Source organism: Cuculus canorus, chromosome 3 (genome assembly GCF_017976375.1).
Source record: "Cuculus canorus isolate bCucCan1 chromosome 3, bCucCan1.pri, whole genome shotgun sequence".
Classification (NCBI taxonomy): domain Eukaryota; kingdom Metazoa; phylum Chordata; class Aves; order Cuculiformes; family Cuculidae; genus Cuculus; species Cuculus canorus.
Window position 1 is genome coordinate 63,786,191 of NC_071403.1, and position 18,980 is coordinate 63,805,170.

Below are 18,980 nucleotides of genomic sequence, written 5' to 3' on the forward strand. Positions count from 1 at the left end.
AGTTAGTGCCACTGTTGACCAATATCACCTATTTCAAATGCATTTATATATATACAAATAAGTATATGTGTGTTAATTCAAATAATTCTTTGTCTATCATTTGCTGTATATAGCAGAATCTGTAGCGTACTCCTGACTTTTTGTGGTCAGTGTTAACATCACTCAAGTTTAACATTACTTAGTATTAGTTCCAGGGAACATTCTGTTAGGCATTCTAACTTTTCATGGTTGCAATACTTTTTTTTTTTTTAATTTAAGTAAACCCAGCTGAAACAATTCAAAACAGAATCTGGTCAACCAACTTAAGTTTGGGGTAGTTTTTTTATTTTTTTTGTCTTCTGGAAGAGATCTGCTTTTCTGACACTGTGAACAAGTTGTTGCCAGACAAACTTCTATATCAAACACAGACTTCTGATGAAACATTAGACTGACTGTCAAGCCTGGAAAATTCTGTCAAAAAAAAATAAAACTTATGCTGAATTTTATTTCTTTTAACAGTCTACAATACAAAACAATAAGTTTTCTGTAGTGAGTAGGAAGAATTGAGTCTGTGTACAAATTGCAAATGTACCACTCAGCTAATCAGTTCTCTTGTTAACTTGATTGTGACTGTGCAAAGCTCAATCACTTAAACTAGAGAGGTGCAGGAGTTTCAGTGCAAAATCTTATGATGAGTATAACAATGACAAGTCTGTAATTCAGCAATAAGTAAAGCATTCAAAATTTATATAGAAAAAATTTATCATAGAGAAAAAAACCCCAAATTATTAAGAGAAAAATCCATTCTCATATTCATATTTAAAGAAGTAACCAAAGTTTTGAATTGGTGAAAAAAGTCACAATATTAAATAAAAGTAGACCTAAGGAAAAAAAAATCTGTAGAAATGAGTTTATTTTTTTATACTTATGATTCTTTGTACTTTTTTTTCCCACCCCTCACTCTGATTTTGTGCTTAGGCATTTTTAAAAGCACTCATACTATATTTAATTATCATACATTGTTATCAGCTGATTGCAGGTATGTTAATGTGGGTTAGTGGTTGCCATGGCAATTACCAGTTCATTTGTCTAACTGTATATCATGGATAAGAAGTTGTGTAATTGTTGTTCCCAACTTCTGATGCATCTTTTTAAAGGTATTATTTCATAATATCTTTTTGGATATACAGGTTTTCAGAGGAAATTATTTCTCCTTTTATGTCCTTTTCTTGACAAATAATTAAACACACGGTGTTTCCTCTCTTATGCCAATGTGAATATTCTTATATCGAATAAGAATTCCTTATAGCATTTACTTCAAAATTTCTTTCGACCTTTTTGTTCTGTAATCAGCTCTTCTCCACCTGTACCATATAAATATTGGATAAAGGGCTGATTACAATTTTAATGTTTACAATACCTATAGGAAGTAGTCCCCTTAAATGGTCCTTATATTGGCCCTGCCACTGTCCTTCCCGCTGAATATACCTGAAACTTATATAGTGTAGTAATTTGTGTCCCCAGCAATGCATTACCTTTATGTTTCTGTTTGCCCTTCCAGCATAAAGGTAATGCTTCTCCTATACTATATCTTCAGGAAGGATAACTGGTAGGACTGGATTTCATCAAGCAGTGGTTAGTAATTGCACTTCAATATTTACTCACCATGATAAGGCAGAAGACTTACAGCCTTCTATTGACGCACTTAATGGACAACCAGAGAAGCTTGCAAGAGTTTGTCAGAATGGATGTGCCATTTTTGTTCTCCTGCAAAGGCAGAATGAAAACCACATACTTCTTAAAAGTAGAACTTCAAAGCTGTAAAAGTAGGAAGATACTTTCACTGTGGGCACCACTTTCTAAAATAATAGACACTATATTTGCATTTCCTATAATTGGGTTTATATGGAAAGGTTTGGGTCGTGGTGGGGCTACAGGTGGGGCTCCTGTGAGAAGCTTTTCCTGTGTCTGATAGCACCAATGCCATCTGGCTCCAAGATGGACCCACTGCTGAGCTGAACAATGATACTGGTAGCACCTCTGTGTCATAATATCGTTAAGAAAGAGGAAAGGTTGCTGCATAACAGCAGTTGCACTCAGAGAGAGGAGTGAGAATATGTTAGATAAACAACTCTGTAGACACTGAAGTCAGTGAAGGAGTGGGAAGTATGGCAGAACAGAGATTCCGCTGCCGCCTGTGGTAAAGACCATAGTGTGGCAGGCTGTACCCCTGCAACACATGGAGGTTAATGATGGAGTAGATGTCTGTGTACTGGTAGAGGACCCCACAGTGAAGCAGGTGGATGCACATGAGGAAGCTGTTACCATGTGGGAAGCCCATGCTGGGGTAGGTTCCTAGCAGGACCTGTGGACCCATGGAGAGAGGAACCCGCCATAGAACAGATTTGCTGGCAGATTTGTGACCCCATGGGGGATGCACACCGGAACAGGCTGTTCCTAAAGGGCTGCATCTCAGAGAAGGGGCCCATGCTGGAGCACCCTATGAAGAGCTGCAGTCCATGGGAAGAGCGTATGTTACAGGAATTCATGAAGGATTGTCTCCTGTGGAAGGGACCCTGTGCTGGAGCAGGAGAAGTATGTAAGGAGTCCTCCCCTTAAGGAGGAAGGAGAGGCAGAGACAACATGTGATGAAATGACTGCAGCCCCCATTCCCTGTCCCCCTCTGCAGCTGCAAGGAAGGAGGTAGAGAATTCGAGAGTAAAGTTAAGCCCAGGAGGAAGGTAGGGATGGGGAGGAAGATGTTTTAAGATTTGGGTTTATTCCTTATTCTTCTTCTCTGATGGATTTGTAACAAATTAGTAATTTCCCCAAGCCGAGTCTGGTTTTGCTTGTGATGGTAATGAGTGAGTGATCTCCCGCTGTCTTTATCTGAACCCATGAGCTTTTCATTATGTTTTCTCTCCCTTGTCCTGTTGAGGGGAGGGAGTGATAGAGTGGCTTCAGTGGGCACTCGGCATCCAGCCATAACCAACTCACAATGTCTTAATAAGTCTGTCCAGTTATAGAAGATATTTTTGCATCTCAATATCTTTGGTAGAAAAAGCAAGTGGCTTTGTATTGGTCTTTTTTTTTTTTTTAAGTGAAATATTAGGAAGAAAATGGAGAATCCTTTATATGCTTTCTCTCACTCCCAACAAACACTGACACTATGTGAGAAGAAAATGTAGACAAGAAAACAATTCTACTAGTCATTCAATTAGTCAAAATTATTTATCCATATAAATAATCAAGTTAAACAATGATTTCAAATAAGATAATTTTGCAGCACAGGAAAACCTAATCAATGTTGCTTTAATAAACCTAAAATACAAAGATTAAACTTTAATAGTATATTGATTTCAACCTGAGAAAAGGTCATGTTAAAGTACCTGTTACAAAAATTTTGCATGTTAAACATATTAATATTCTTAAAAGACCCTTTATTTTGGAAAAATCTATGTTTTAAGTATTTGACACCATAGGGCATAGGTTTATTTCATATTTCATTATTTAACTAGTATTGCATGTGTTTATTAATTTTTTTAATTAGCAGCATTTTGTTCTTTTGTTAACATCTTGTTTAGTCTTTGGCATATTTATATATCTTGTTTCGTAGCATAATTAAAATCCCTATATATTTGTGGTAATGTTATGTCTCTGAGCTTTAATTGTGTACTTGCTTCTTATGGTAGCTGCTTCATAAGAAATGTACAAAGTATAAGCTCTGATTTTTCAGTTAAACTCTGGAAAGGGTCATTGGGCACTGGAACAGGCTGCCCAGGGAGGTGGTTGAGTCACTTTCCCTGGAGGTGTTTAAGGGACGGGTGGAAGAGGTGCTGAGGGGCATGGAGGGAGTGTTAGGAATGGTTGGACTCGATGACCCAGTGGGTCCCTTCCAACCTAGTGATTCTATGATTCTTTGTATTTATCCTTGTACTGTTATTGTATTAAGTAAATTTGATGAAAAATGAAAGCAGATATAAACCATGCAGTTTTCTTTACTTGTTGCTAGTTTGTAGACTATTGCAAATTCTTTGAATCGTTGGTGTATTTGCAGTTCCATGATTTCAGTTGGTATAAATAGTATTTTTTTGTACTGCTGCTATGGCACAATTTTGTCTTTAAGACAAAGCACAGCTTCTGAAATTGAATTGATTTTTCATATTTCTGCAGGATGTGAAAAATCGACGAAATCCTCGCCTTGTACCTTATGCTCTTTTGGATGATCGAACAAAGAAGTCAAACAAAGACAGTCTTCGGGAAGCAGTCCGCACCCTTCTAGGCTATGGTTACAACCTGGAAGCTCCCGATCAAGATCATGGTAATTACATTTGCTGTTTTGTTCTCTTCTCTCTCTTCCTCTCTCTAAAAAAAAAAAAATCAGAATATTACACTCCTCTATGGGATTTTTTGGTTCCATAAAACAATCTGAAAAAGTATGATAAGTACTTTTCTCCATCTTTTGTTGCTTATATTTCCCTTTGATTTTACTTTCCTTATTTTTTCCTTTTCTTGTCCTCTAGTCTCAAATGAAGAATTACAAAATTAAACACTTTTACATTTTAAATCAGTGATACAATTTCTTTGTTTTTCTTACACTCCTTTAACTGATCATGTTGTAGATATAATTCAGATGAATCAAAATTAATAGATTAGGCACCTTAAATCAGCATGGTTAGTACTGCAAGACACAACCCTAAAATACAGGAAATGAGGAACATGAATTTATCATCTTGCTCAATATATGGGTTTATACCAGGGAATAAAATGTATGATTACATTTCAAAAATACGCATAAATATCTGAAGTTCCCAAACTAAAATTAACTTTTTAATTAAAAACTTTTTAACTAGTACTGGATTTGTCATTTCAATACAGAATAGCAAAATTCCTAAAAAAAAGATTATATGTAAATGCAGTGGATGTGAATATAATATTCCTACAGTTTTGATTCTAAATCAAGAAATCTACAGTTCACGTACAATCTTGATTTAAACATCAAAAGCTACAACATCTAATTTTGGAAGACAAATGCTAATTAACCAAATTTCTGTAAATGTCAAACTGCAAGTCTACAATCTGTTAAAGCATTTAAGCTTCCTGGACTTTCTTAGGTCTTTTAAGTTGAATAAAAGACCATAAATACATTAACTTACTTCTTAGTTTTCTTTGAATTTGCATCATTGCCAGATTGAATATTTCATTGATGTGGCAGGCAGTATTTTCAACATCCATAGTTTGAGTTTGGGACATCCTAAACAGAAAAAAAATGGAAAACTTTAAGCCTGTGATAAAGAAGTTTTAAAGAAACTGTATTAAAGAAACTGTATACAATATTTACCTCAGTAACTGAAGAATATAAAATGTTAAGAGAGTTAAATAAATCTTCTGTCATGCTGAGATAAAGTTGTCAGATGGAATACAAAATAAGGGATATTCTTGTTTTTGTGCTGTTATTCTGCGACACTAATGGCATGTGTAGAAAGGAAATGATAACATAATAAAACTCTTCAATATGTTGAGTAATAAATGATTCTTTTACTGCTTTATATAGTGATAGTATTATTGAACCTATTTAGGCCATAGACCTTCACTAAAGCATTTCTGCAGAAAATCTGGAAACTGCTGTTTTAAACTTCTTTTCCAAAGTATATGCAGGCTTTCATCCTCATCTTTTATGAGAGGCCGCGATTAAACTACACTTTTAGATATGAGGCATCACTGATACGACTGTCTAAAAGGGCTGGATTGCTGAATAGGCAAAAGAGTGTTTCCTAGTGGAGTAGATTGCGTTGGTAGCAAAATGCCATGTCCTCACTGTTAAATCTCCTGGCGCCTAGTCTGGATAGCTTAAGGCCTTCTGCTTGATGTTGTCAGTTTTTTCCCCTTCCACTATGGGAAGGAGATGCTGGCATAGTGACAATGAGCATGGCTTCTGTTTGTTTCTGTGAAGGTGAGTTGACCGGTATAAGAGGCTTTTGCCTCTTATAAAGATAAAGGAGAATGTCTAGTGGTGTAGAGTGAGAGGGAGAGAGAGCACTCTTGTTTCCCATAGTCTACTCCAAATCCCACTGAACGATATTAATCCTCTTTCCTCATCTACAGCTCTGAGAACCATATGCCCTCACCTTTCCTTGGAAATAAACTGCTGGAAAATTTTATTTTTTTTGTTAAGATGCAGAGATCTTTGAGCTAGTGCTCTTCATGGACTTACTAATAAAATGTAAAGAACACAATTGCAATCTTTGCATCTGAAAAATGCCATCAATGCAGTTGCAAATTTCCCAGAGGAAAGGACCTACAGAACTGTGTCCCACAAACAAGTCTTTCTTTAAAAAAAGACTGGAATTTCATTCAGCAAAAGATGTTTACACTCATTCTGGGGGTTTAGATTTTACATTTTATGGGCCTCTCAAGTTTAGATGCACAAAACGCGTCATCGGGATCAGCCAAAACCAATACTGTTATTAAAGGATTTAGAGCCCTCTAGTGGTGTTCTGCTCTAAATTTATTTTAAATGTTGACTTACAAAGCTCTATAGTGTCATTTTTATGCATTATTATTATTATTATTATTATTACCACGTACTGATTTCCCATACCAGCTGTATTTTTGAGGCTGTGTAGACTCTAGAATGCATGAGGTTATTTAAAATCTAAAGGGACAACAAATCCTCATTTCCCATGCTTTGTGGTGATTCGCCTCCTGTATAGGTGAGGCACTGAGGATCTTCAAAAGTGGTTTTAAGGCATTAATTGTGTAGACCATCAAAGAGAAAAATTAACTGGTAAGGAATTATGTGGCAGAGTTCAAAGTTGCTTACAGGAAACGTAGTGAGCTTGAATTAACTGAAGTCAGGCATGTGATGGCATGAGAAGTGTCTAAGCTCTGAGGGAAATGATTTTATGTGCTATTCAAGAGAATATTGGAAATGTGGAATTTGATGTGGCTGAGAAGAGAAGAGAAAAGGAGAAGTTCTTAATATGGTGTAATGGACAGACAGGTAGGTGCAGACATATCTGAGCTTGTAACAAATTCAGGAAGAGGAAGAAATACAGTGATCAGACTGGAATGCTGAGTTTTCAAAGGCTGTACAGGCTTTAATACCTTGCAAATTTGTGGAAAAAGATCCAGAATGTTTTAGGAATTCTTTTTCCTGGCCTGAAAAGAAGAGACAGAGTGATCTCTGAGTCATGTTATTTGATTAACGGAAAGAAAACTGTATAAAATAGCAGATAATAGAGGAGCTGGTCTTTTCCAGGCTGAACAGTCTTGTCTTCCTTTGTCTTCTCTTAAGAAAGGTCCTCCAGCACCTTACTTATCTTTACAACCTGTGCTGTACTTGCTGCACTGGGGAGCCTGGAACTGGACCTAGACCTCCACATGTGGCCTCACTAGTACCAAGTACAGGCTACTGGACTTGCTGGAAAGACTGTTCCTTATGTGATCCACACTATTTCTGTCATTCTTTGATGCAAGGCTACATGACTGTCTTATGTTTCACTTGTCTATAACGATCCACAGGTTCTTCTCTGCCGAGTTAGTTTCTAGCTGCTCAGCCTCCAGTGTATTCAGTTGCCTGGGGTTATTTTTCCCTCAATGCAGTTGCGTTTTCCCTTTTTGAACTTCATGAGATTATTCTCAGCCCAATTCTCCAGCCTGTTCTGGTCCCCCCTGAATGGCAGTACAAGCATTGGATGCATCAGCTGCTCTTTCCAGTTTTGTGTAATCTGCAGGCTTGCTGTGGGTGTACTCTGTTCCATTATCCAGGTCATAAATGAAGATGTTAAACAGCATTGGCTCTAATACCCCTCTAAGACCCCAGTACCCTTGGGTCACTTCACTAAAGCACCCCTACTGGTCTGCCTGCATTCTTGACTTATAAGTTCTGAACTGACTCCTGAACCATCCCAAAGAAGTTCTCCATTCATTCCAGCTGCTCTCTCAGATAAAGGGCAAGTCTTCATCATAACCTTCGAGCCTTTCCTTTCCAAAAAACTTCCACCCATCATAATACTCTAAACATACCAGTTATACCACCATATTTCTGCAATCCCAGTGAGGATTGTAGCCCTGTGACTTGCACTCAGGTCTCCTCCCCGCTCCTCCTCCTCCCCTGCTGGATGAATTAGTGTAGAGTTATTTCAGAGAGATATCCAAGTGTGCCAATTCCCGAGAATGGCAAAACCACTTTTCCCATAAGGCACTTTCTTCTTTGCATGCCTATGCTCAAAGGAATTCCTTTGCTTGTTGTTTTCACTAACTTCACTTAGTCGGTAGTTGAATACAGTACTTTTTGCACTGGGTTTTTTTCCTTTACTTTTTTTTTTTTTTAATTTGAATCTATAGCAATGAGATTGGACGTGTGCAGTGGAATAATGGAAAAATTCAGGATCTTCCGCACGGAAAAGACATATGCAGTGAAGACTGGGAAATGGTATTTTGAGTTTGAGGCAGTTACTGCAGGAGACATGAGAGTTGGCTGGACCAGGCCAGGTTGTCTGCCAGATCAGGAACTTGGCTCAGATGAAGAAGCTTTTGTTTTTGATGGCTTTAAGGTTTGTATATGTTTATCTTTAATAATATGAGTGATTGCAAAACTTTAAAATTTATGTCTTATTCTATGTGTTATTGCCTGAACTTCATTACTTTCTCTTCTCTCATTTGTATTTTAAGAAATTATTTCTCTCTCTCTTTGGAGGCCCAGGTAGAATAAAGAGGATCAATATCACCTGGAAACTTACTTAGTAGGCTTTGGCATTTCTATTATTTTTTTCACAGCTTCACAGTAATTGTACAGTATATATAAAGCATTGAAAATCTAAGTGACTTATTCAAATTCAAAATACTGGCAGAGCTGTAATTAACTATGAATTAACTTTACATTTTTATTCTGTTGCTCTCTCTGTAAGAAGTGCCATTAGGGAATAAATATGGTTAAGATTATTAGCAGTAAGTGTTTGAGGCAACTTTTATACAAGTTTTTTTATAGGAATGTAAAAGTTATAAAGAGTATACCTAGGTTTTCATGTATATCCTTACAGTTTAGAGTAAAAGAAGTACGACAGAACCAGTAGCTTTTGCTAAAATTTAACTCTGTATGAGACAACAACAGATGGAAATCTGGTAGTAAAAATACATAGGAAAACAAACTAATTTATAAGGTACCGGTTTTCATCAGAATAGATTAAATCACTCTTTAAAACCTTTTATTTTAGTATGAAGGCAAGTGAAACCACTATCCAAACAAGCTATCCATCCTTGCTACTGATGATCCATGTCAAAATGTTTCTTGTATGTGATGTTGGAATTAATTTCCTTTTAATTACTTTAATTAATTACTTTTACAATATATAACAGAAATCAACAGTATTTCTGACTGTTCCTGGTCAGATCAGGCAGTATTTTATTCATGTTGTTGGAACTTAATGTTTTTCCTTGGTCTTGTATTACATGAGAAGGTATCTTAAAAAGAGAAATGAGAAGTTGTTTAAGTAAAATATCTGATTGGCTTAAGTAAACTATTCAAGTCCTTTGTCTTTATTACAATAGCTGTGCAGAGGTTTTCTTTCTGAATCTTAGGTTTTGGCCTTTATGTCTCAATCCACAAAACTATTTTATTGTCTTTGATTTTAGATGGGTTCTCTCCTTGTTTGGAAAAAAAGCTTTTGACCTTCAGGATACACAGAAATTTGTAGGATTTTCAAGATGGATAAAAATCTGCTTGTGAAGGAATATACGAATAGGGAATCTATTTGTTATTAACACTGCTTTGTTTTGTGCGTGTTACAGTAGTCCTTAATAGATGTTAATTTATTTGATTTCCTATCTAAGACCCCATCTAAAGCCTTTGTGGTCTTTGACTTGAAGTCCAGTTATATGAATCGTTAATCATGCCCTCAACTACTCTGGAAGGAGCTCTATGAGGAGCTCAGAGTGTTTGTCTCATCTGTTTGTGATCTGCAGACTAATCTGTTCCTTCCAAAATTTTGTATGACAGGAAGTTTAATTTTTTTGGGGCACAAATTTTTAGAATTATACTTAGGGAAACAATAAAGTTTGTTTAGAAGCAGTGGATTTATAGACTACTAAATTAAGTGAAACCAACTGTTTAAAAAAAGTTTGGCAGGCAGCTATTTAAGATTGTAACTGTTAGTGTATTATTGTCATTACAGGTCTTTCATGAAGTTCCTGAAGAAAAATAAGCTATGCTTTTTCCTGTTACTAAAATGTTGAAATGGCAGTTTTCCCTGTTGGCTCACTTAGCAACATTTTACAATACAGATGTGAGAGGTGGTTGCAGGAAGTTAATCGTTGGATTTCCATTTTTGACATCAACTTGGAGTAATCACAGTCATTGTTCAGGAATGCTGTGAAAGTGTTAATTTTAGTGCCATCTTAATTCAGTGGCTAATTATTAGCTATAACACTAAGGTAGAGAGGAATACATTCATTATCACTATTACTCTTTGAATTTCTTTTAAATCCTTTTCAGGCACAACGGTGGCATCAAGGTAATGAGCATTTTGGTCGCTCTTGGTTAGCAGGAGATGTTGTTGGATGTATGGTTGACATGAATGAGCACACTATGATGTTCACCTTAAATGGTGAAATCCTGCTTGATGACTCAGGTTCAGAACTTGCCTTCAAGGACTTTGAGGTTGGTGCTGGTAAGTACTGTAATACATTGTGCTGTTAAATTGCTGTTGCTGCCCATTTTTAGCTCCAACTTCCCTTTAATGTGATGTGCTACGTGTAGGGTTTTTTTGTGTGTGTTTCCCCCCCCCCCCTCCTTCTCTCTAGAAACTACTCCGTGTTCTTTTCTCTATTCGATTACGATCAAGCCTTTGGAAAGGATGATTCCTAGGTAGGGATCACACAGGCCCTTTTCTGTGGTGAACTTTTCATCCATCTTTTGTGATCAGACCTTCTGACTGTTCTGCAGGCATGTGTCTGCAGTTGCAAATTCATAAATTTGCCATGTCATCTGCACAGCAGCAGGTCATGATATGATATGAGACATCATGGAATGAATTGTAGAATGGTTTGTGTTGGAAGGGAACTTTAAGGATCATCTAGCCCACCCCCCCACACCATGGGCGGGGCCATCAAATTTTATCCAGATCAAGTACTGAAATGCTATCAAATTTCTGTCAGATTAGTGAGAACATATGTTAGGGAGTTTAAAGCAGCTTTAAGGTTTTGTTTTAAATGACACCTGCTCCAGGATAAACCCAGCTGGTACAAAGCCTCCAAAATTTTTATTATAGATTTATGTACATATGTGTGTGTCAATAGGTATATAAAGAGGTAAGAAATTACAATATTGTAGATTCTACCTAAAATTTCTGAACTATGGTAATGGAAGTTTTTTAAGCTTTAATCTTCTGCCATTTGCTGTGGTTACGTATATGCTGTCATATATTATTCATGTGTTAAATAATCCATCTGTGCCTGAGAGAGAAATTTTTTTAACCGTAGCAGCTGCAAATTAAACTTTTGGATTACTGATACATATTCCCAGGGGAAATACATCTCTTATGACTATTAATTAGGCAGTTCCCTGCCTGAATTTTAACCACTTTACTTTCATCTGAATTTCAGAGTATCTTACTTTTAGGAGTGCTTTGGGAGAATATTTTTTTTGTTTTAATTCTTCTGCCATACCATAAGGATTAGGAATAATTTCATTTTATGTAAAATTAGATAATTGCCACCAATTTTCTACACATGCCTATGACTTTACTGCCTTCAGATTTCCTTAGGTATTGTTATACTGTGATGAGGGAAAGGGATGGATGAATTGGCTTACTGTTAGTGGTATAGGCATAAAATCATCCTGGTGTCATTAAATTATAATAGTTTTCCAGTTATTAGGCAGTATAATCCCATTGAGGAGTGGAGGCTTCTAGCAGAAACTGGAATTCCATGAGTTTCTGAGGGTAGTGTGTTTGATCTCTATTCTGATTTCAACATTGATGAAATCACAGTAGTGTAGTTTTCGTGGTACTTGTTTCTAGCTGCAGGTTCAGATTTAAACAGATCTCTGAGTCTGAAACTGATAAATTAGTTCCTGGTTTGACATGGAATCTGAAGGCCTTGGTAATCATGTCAAAGAATTAATGTCAGTGTCAGTGTCAAGCTTCTCAGATATTTCACAACATCCTTTTAATTCAGCGTTAAGTTCTTCTTAAGTGTCTTGTTTTCTAGAAAAGAGGTTGCTTTTGAAATAAGATCTCTTATTCTGTTTTAAAGGAATGTGGTGACTGATATTAGATTTAAAAACTGCAGATCAGTATTTAAATATTATGGGTATTTAATCTGCAGTTCATGGGGAGGGAGGACATCTGTATGTGTGTGTGCGTGCGTATACAAACAAGTGTGAAATACCAGAATTAAGTATGACTTTCATAGAGCTTTCATTTTTTTCTAGGCTGGCTTTAGTTGGTTTCCTTAATGGCTCTTAAGAGCATTGAGGCCTTTCTGCAGGTCACTTCTATCAATGAATTGTGTGCATGCCATATGCTGCTGCAGAAAGACACTTTTTGCTTTAGAGAAAAGTCAGTATTTCTGGTCAGAGCCCAGTGCCCTGCTTTGAGGGATGCAGTCTGACTATAAATCAGTCCTGTAATTTTAATTTACTTAGGAACAGTGAAAAGGGAATGCGTCACTCTGCCAGTTTACTAATAAAGCTCATGTGATACATCTTAGATTGTGCAAGAGCAGCTCCTTCGGATTACAACAGTTTTATATGTCATCTCAGTTATAAAATTGTTAAATGGAATTGGATACTATTATGCATTTGTGCAAGAGAAATTTTTCACGCTGTAGATATGAACAAGTACACTCTGAAAACCAAATCTTGTTTTGTCAACTCATGATCTCAGTGAGCATGATCTGTTTGGGGTGAGTGTTTGACAAATGGGCGCAGGAAGTTCATCTTGTTTTCTCGTAAGCAGAGGACATTATAAAAACTGTCGCTGTCCTATGCTTTTGCTACACATGACAGACAGTGTCTTTCTGGTGGTAGTGTTAAAGTCTTTCTATTTGTTTTGCTATTCCATACATGAATGAAAAGTTTTGCTCCATAGCTCAGTTACATACCTGGAGATTAAGAGCCAGGTCATGGGTAAAACCATCTGGTTTTGTAGCCTCCAGCATGCAAGGGCTGCACAAGATCTGTGAATACCACACATAAAATGGTTAGATAGCCGTTTAGAGAAGGGTACTGAAAGTTAACTTTTATTTCGTAGTAAGACATATAACTGCTTGACTGGCACACTCCCTATAAGATGAGATATATAAGGGAAAGCCCTGAAAACACCTTAATGGTAACTATACTATTGGCAAATGTTTACATTATGTTTACATTATGTAGCAGGAGTTCGCTACATGTACAGTACTGTTCTGCCATCAATAAAATTTGTATCAGTGACAAATTTTCATCTTGATTTTATATTGGCTACAATTACAGAGTTGACAGACAATACTAGACTGAATAAAAAACATTAATGAGATTTTATCTGTGTAGGAATTTTGTTCTGTGTTTCTTTGTTTTCTCTCCAGGAATCTTGTAAATACTCATTTACATTTTATATGTGTGTGTGTAAAATATTTGCTTCATGTTTTAGAATGAATCTATCTGAATTCTTTTTTCCTGACCCCAAAGGAAAATATGTAGGTAGACAAATTAACAGCTTATGTGCCTTCTATTTAGGGAGGGTAAATGTTAATAGTATTTTTGATATTGCATGCATTTTAAATATTCCATGTTTGATTTAGTTTTGTGTCATGTGTGCATCTCAGTCTTCATGAATAGACTTTATCATCTTTTGTTGAATTTTGGACTGCATCTAATTATCTAATCACCTTTTTCTATAATATATGCTTACTGAATTCTGCTGATAATGTCAATTGCTATTGCTTTTTTTTTTGTTTGTAAAACAATGATTTCCCATTTGATTTTAGGGCTGCAACATAAACAGGAACTGGTTATGTATTAATCATTAAGGTGCTGGAGACAGAGCTTGCTACTTCCTTTCATGAAATATTTGACCTATGCAGAAACATAAAATAGTTCGTATATATACAAATATAAATATAGATATGGCATGTTCACAGCTGATCAGTTTACACCTCCTTGGTTTTGAACACTTTTTGGGGGATTTTGTTCCCCAGTGTTTTCTATGAAAGTATGAAGTCTGACAAAAAAACCCCCACAAAACGAGACTAACCCTATAGCTTGGGAAACGAGTGAGACATTTTTTGTTGTTAGAAGATGCGAAAGCAAAATTGACAGAGATCTTCAACAGCCTTTCAGAACATGATCTGCAAATTTGCTTTGAATGTTGGCAGTATGGTGTGCAGCTGTGTGTCAACTCAGAAGAATTTTCTTAAGTTGTTAAATAAAGGTTTATAGGCAGAGTCTCCAGGTTTTTTTTTGTGTTGGAACTTGTGTGTTTGTGTGTATATATATAATATGGAAATGTAACTCTTGTAATTATGTGTTGTATAATACAATTTTGTTTCATTTAATGCTGGAAAATACTCTTTATTATTGTCTGTCATTGGATTTGCACTAGCAGAATGGACATAAGTCATATTGCCTAAATCAGCTATGTTGTCTGAGAAGTTGATGCCTTCAGATTTAAAAGCCTTAATGTGAAGTTAAAAATCTGGACTTGAACTTATGACTAGCAGTGTATGTCCTTAAATTTATCGTGCCTAATACACTTGATATTTGTGTATCTGTAATAAGATCTTCAAAAGGTGGTACTGGAAGTGGAGCTTTTATCTAGTGAAAAGTCATTCCTGTAGGTGATATTGTGGAATTTGCTTTAGTATCTAAAGAACATATTGTGAACAGATATTCTGCATATAGTTTTTAATCTGTGCAACCTAGAGAAAAGGGAACCAGTTATAATATGTCCTTATACCCTTCAATATCTGATACGTTCACTTGCATCAGAATAATTGAAAAGATCTTCATGTTTCTTGTTGATACAAAATAAAACTTTTTGTTAATAGCTAGGAAAAACTAATCTGTAAAGCATTTAGAGTCATGGAAATTCAAAATCAGAGTGAAAAGGAGTAGAAGAAATAAGAGGTTTTCTTAGGTTTTTAGATAGTGAGGCTGAACTTGAGAAAAACAAACCAAACCTTTCTTAAAGAGTGCAAAAAAGAATTGCAAGTGAGTTCCCTGTTCTGGTGAAACAGTAAGAGAGAAAGTGCATAGAAGCGTTGAGTGGATTAAAAAAAAAAAAGCAAAAGAAAAAAGCAAAATCAAACTATCATTAAGTTTCATCGTATTAATTTTCATATTGTCAGTTCTCATTATCCAGGGCCACAAAGTGTAATGAGTTTTTTTAAAGTAATTCAATTTTTTTTTTAATCTGCAGCATGCATTTGGTGCATATTTGTAATTTTTTTTCTGCTATTGATGCATAGACAAGCACTATATTACATCTAAAGTGATTTTTGAGGTTCTCTCAAAATAATTTGACTAATGAAATTTTAGGAGGAATATAAAATGTAGTAATACTTGGAGTAAGATTTACAACACACTACCAGCATAGCAGAGAGATTAACCAAGAGCTGGTTATTGGAGTCTCTGAATTACTTATAGATTTCTGTGAAGGAAATTGAATGTTGCATGAAGAGATCCATGGATATTAGAGAACTTTTTTTTTTTCAGAATGATATTTGAGATACAGTACTTGGTGACGTTCAGCAGGTGATATGTTGTCAATGACTGCTTGCATTTATACTGTTTGGGTTTTGGATTTTTTTTTTTTAATTTGTTTTCCCAGATTATTTTTGATTGTCATGGAAGTGAGCAGTTCTCTGATATTCATGATGTACAGCTCACATGTTCTTTCATCTTGTTTTAAGGATTTCTACCTGTGTGCAGCCTGGGCCCATCTCAAGTGGGAAGAATGAACTTCGGAAAAGATGTCAGCACTCTCAAATATTTCACTATCTGTGGCTTACAGGAAGGATATGAACCCTTTGCTGTTAATACTAACAGAGACATCACCATTTGGCTGAGTAAAAGGCTCCCTCAGTTTCTACCAGTGCCACAAAATCATGAACATATTGAGGTTTGTGATCCTATTAAAAAGTTTCTAGACAATTCTTTAATATGTTTGAATTATGTTTCTACTTTTCTACTTCTAGAGAAGATTTTTGATGTAATATGTTGATCCAGTTCTGGACGAACCTTGTACCTGTTACAAATTTCTTACATTCAATGGAGATGCAAATAATGTAGTTATTTGGTTGATAGTATTTCTTTATCTGTGAAACCTGTCACGTGTGTAAACATGACGTCCTCTGAGACAAATCGTAGATGATGTCCTCATTAAGAGCTCCTTGTGCAGCGAGAACGTTGTAAACAACTTCCAGAAATGGGGCCTTTCTACGTAACAGACACCGTGTGCTCTGGTGCACACATTTTGTGATGTGGTTTTTCCCTAACTGTTTCATTTTGATTTTAATAAATATTTATTAGCCCATTCTATCAACGCTTATGCCCCAATCAGTTATGCATCGTGATAAACTGAATGCGTACCTTGTAAGTCCATTCCTTATAGTATTTATTTCCTCTTAAAATGGCACCACATGAATACAATACATTTGACCACTGATGGCATACTGTTGCAAGTTTTGGATGTTTATTCTAGAAATAGAAGTTGAATATGTACCAGGGGGAAAAAGCATCAGCATCAAAGCAACTATATCTTTACATTTGATAGGTGATGAGAATTGATGGCACCATAGACAGCTGCCCCTGCCTGAAGGTCACACAGAAGTCCTTTGGTTCACAGAACAGTAAAACAGACGTCTTGTTTTTTCGATTAAGCATGCCCATTGAATGTGCTGAGGTGTTCTCCAGAACTTCTGCAGGAGGATTACCAGGCTCTAGTCTTTTTGGCCCAAAGAATGACTTGGATGATTATGATGCCGATTCTGATTTTGAGGTTCTGATGAAAACTGCCCATGGTCATCTAGCTCCTGACAGGACAGAAAGAGAAAAAGATGCCACAAAACCAGAGTTAAACAACCATAAAGATTATGTTCAAGAAAAGCCTTCACGTCTTAAACAAAGGTAGTAGCACATTTGGCTTTGTCCCCCCCCCTTTTTTTCCCTCTTTCTCTTTTTGTTTTTTTCCTGTTTCTTGAACTGTATAAGAAAACGCTGGTCAAATCAGCAGCTATTCTGCCCGACTTTGGTTATAACACAGTAGGCAGGACAGTTAACCTTCATGTGATTAGTTTACATCATGTGCCATATGTAGATTAAAATTAAGCGGAAAAATGAAAACATTTTTTCAAGCTATTAGAAACCTATCATTTGCTTTATTGTGAAGGATCTTGTGATCGTCACATGAAGGGCACTCGAAAACTGTGGAGATCCATTCTGACAGAATAGTGAAAAAAAAGTGACATGGAACATTTTTCCGTGTGGCTTCCAAAAAGCTGAATGTGTTAGAGACTCTTTAGCTAGTAGTGTATGTTAGCTTCTTATCTTACTCAACGAATCAAATAATCATAAAAATATTCTCTAGTTGACACTTTCATTCTCCCTAATTTTTCTTATGCAGTCAGGAGCAGAAGAGCTGTCTTAATGATGCTGTGGAAATGCAAACACTGGGCCATTATCCAGACAATATTATTGCAGCTTTTCATTCCTTTTCTGCTCTTCTTTACCTAACTTAGTTCATTAAATATTTCAACTGTAGAATAAATGAGAGCATATGGATAATATAAGTACTATGTATTTAGGGCTGGCATAATAAATAGAATGTATTTAGGGATAATGAATTAATGTAAAATTTATTTGTATATATATATTGATATATTGACCTTTTTCATATAGATTTTGATTTTACTTATTTTATTACAGATTTATGCTCAGGAGGACGAAGCCGGATTATAGCACGAGCCACTCTGCACGGCTTACTGAGGATGTACTAGCAGATGATAGAGATGATTATGATTATTTAATGCAAACTTCCACGGTATTTTACCCGTTTGCTTTTTCTTTTTAATAACTACATGTTTTTATTTGTAAAAGTCTCAGAATCAGTGTAATTTTCAGGCAAAATTTTTAATTTAAATGTCTGCAATATCCTGTGCTACTGAAGCTGAGACCACAATGTTCCTTTTATTTTTACTTGATTGTCAGTCTAAAACAATTTCCACATGGAAAGCCATAAATTAATTGAATCCATTTTCGAAATTACTACTGGTAACACCAAACATGAAAATAGAAGACTAAATAGTTCTGGAACGATGGAATAAATAGGAAAAGGTGCATTAAACTAATATGTCAATGTTTAGGACCATTTGAAAACATCAGCACTAATTTTCTTCAGCACTTATTTCATGGAATTCACAGGGGAAATTTTATGCAGGTTTTGTGTATGTTTCTCTGACAAGACCAGCTTAATAAACTCTGATTCTTCAATGTTCAAAGGAAAAACTACTTCTCTTGTGGATGTGTTCTTATCTTTCTGAAAGATATTAGATACTAGTAACTGAATCACCTACAGTATAAAATTTGTAGCTGCAGTACAAAAACAGCCTAAAATGCTATCATGCAGAACCGTACAACACAAGCATCTTTAATCTTGTTTGGTTTTTAGTATATAAAAATTTGTGCTTATACACTTTTATTGCTTTGCTTATGAATTGCCCTTGAAAAAACCTGTGCTACTTTTGAAGAGGTAAAATATTTTCAGATTTTAGAGCAACAATTGAATCAAATTGTTACACTGGAAATGAAATACTAACAATTACTGATATTTTTTTATTAACAGTACTATTATTCAGTGAGAATATTTCCCGGACAAGAACCTGCTAATGTCTGGGTGGGCTGGATTACATCTGACTTTCACCAGTATGACACAAGCTTTGACTTGGATAGAGTGCGTACTGTCACAGTTACACTGGGAGATGAAAAAGGGAAGGTTCATGAGAGGTTGGTTACTATTTTCTTA

General features: G+C 35.8%; 1 protein-coding gene across 1 annotated transcript in view; it reads left to right on the forward strand.

Annotated features, from left to right (window-relative positions):
* The window catches only part of RYR2 (ryanodine receptor 2), a 388,712-nt gene that overhangs the window by 229,878 nt on the left and 139,854 nt on the right, over positions 1-18,980 (forward strand). The window contains exons 27-33 of the mRNA XM_054062870.1: positions 4,153-4,300; positions 8,329-8,537; positions 10,475-10,649; positions 15,871-16,079; positions 16,734-17,086; positions 17,885-17,999; positions 18,801-18,961. Of these exons, the coding sequence (XP_053918845.1) occupies positions 4,153-4,300; positions 8,329-8,537; positions 10,475-10,649; positions 15,871-16,079; positions 16,734-17,086; positions 17,885-17,999; positions 18,801-18,961 (1,370 nt within the window). The remainder of the gene's footprint in view (positions 1-4,152; positions 4,301-8,328; positions 8,538-10,474; positions 10,650-15,870; positions 16,080-16,733; positions 17,087-17,884; positions 18,000-18,800; positions 18,962-18,980) is intronic.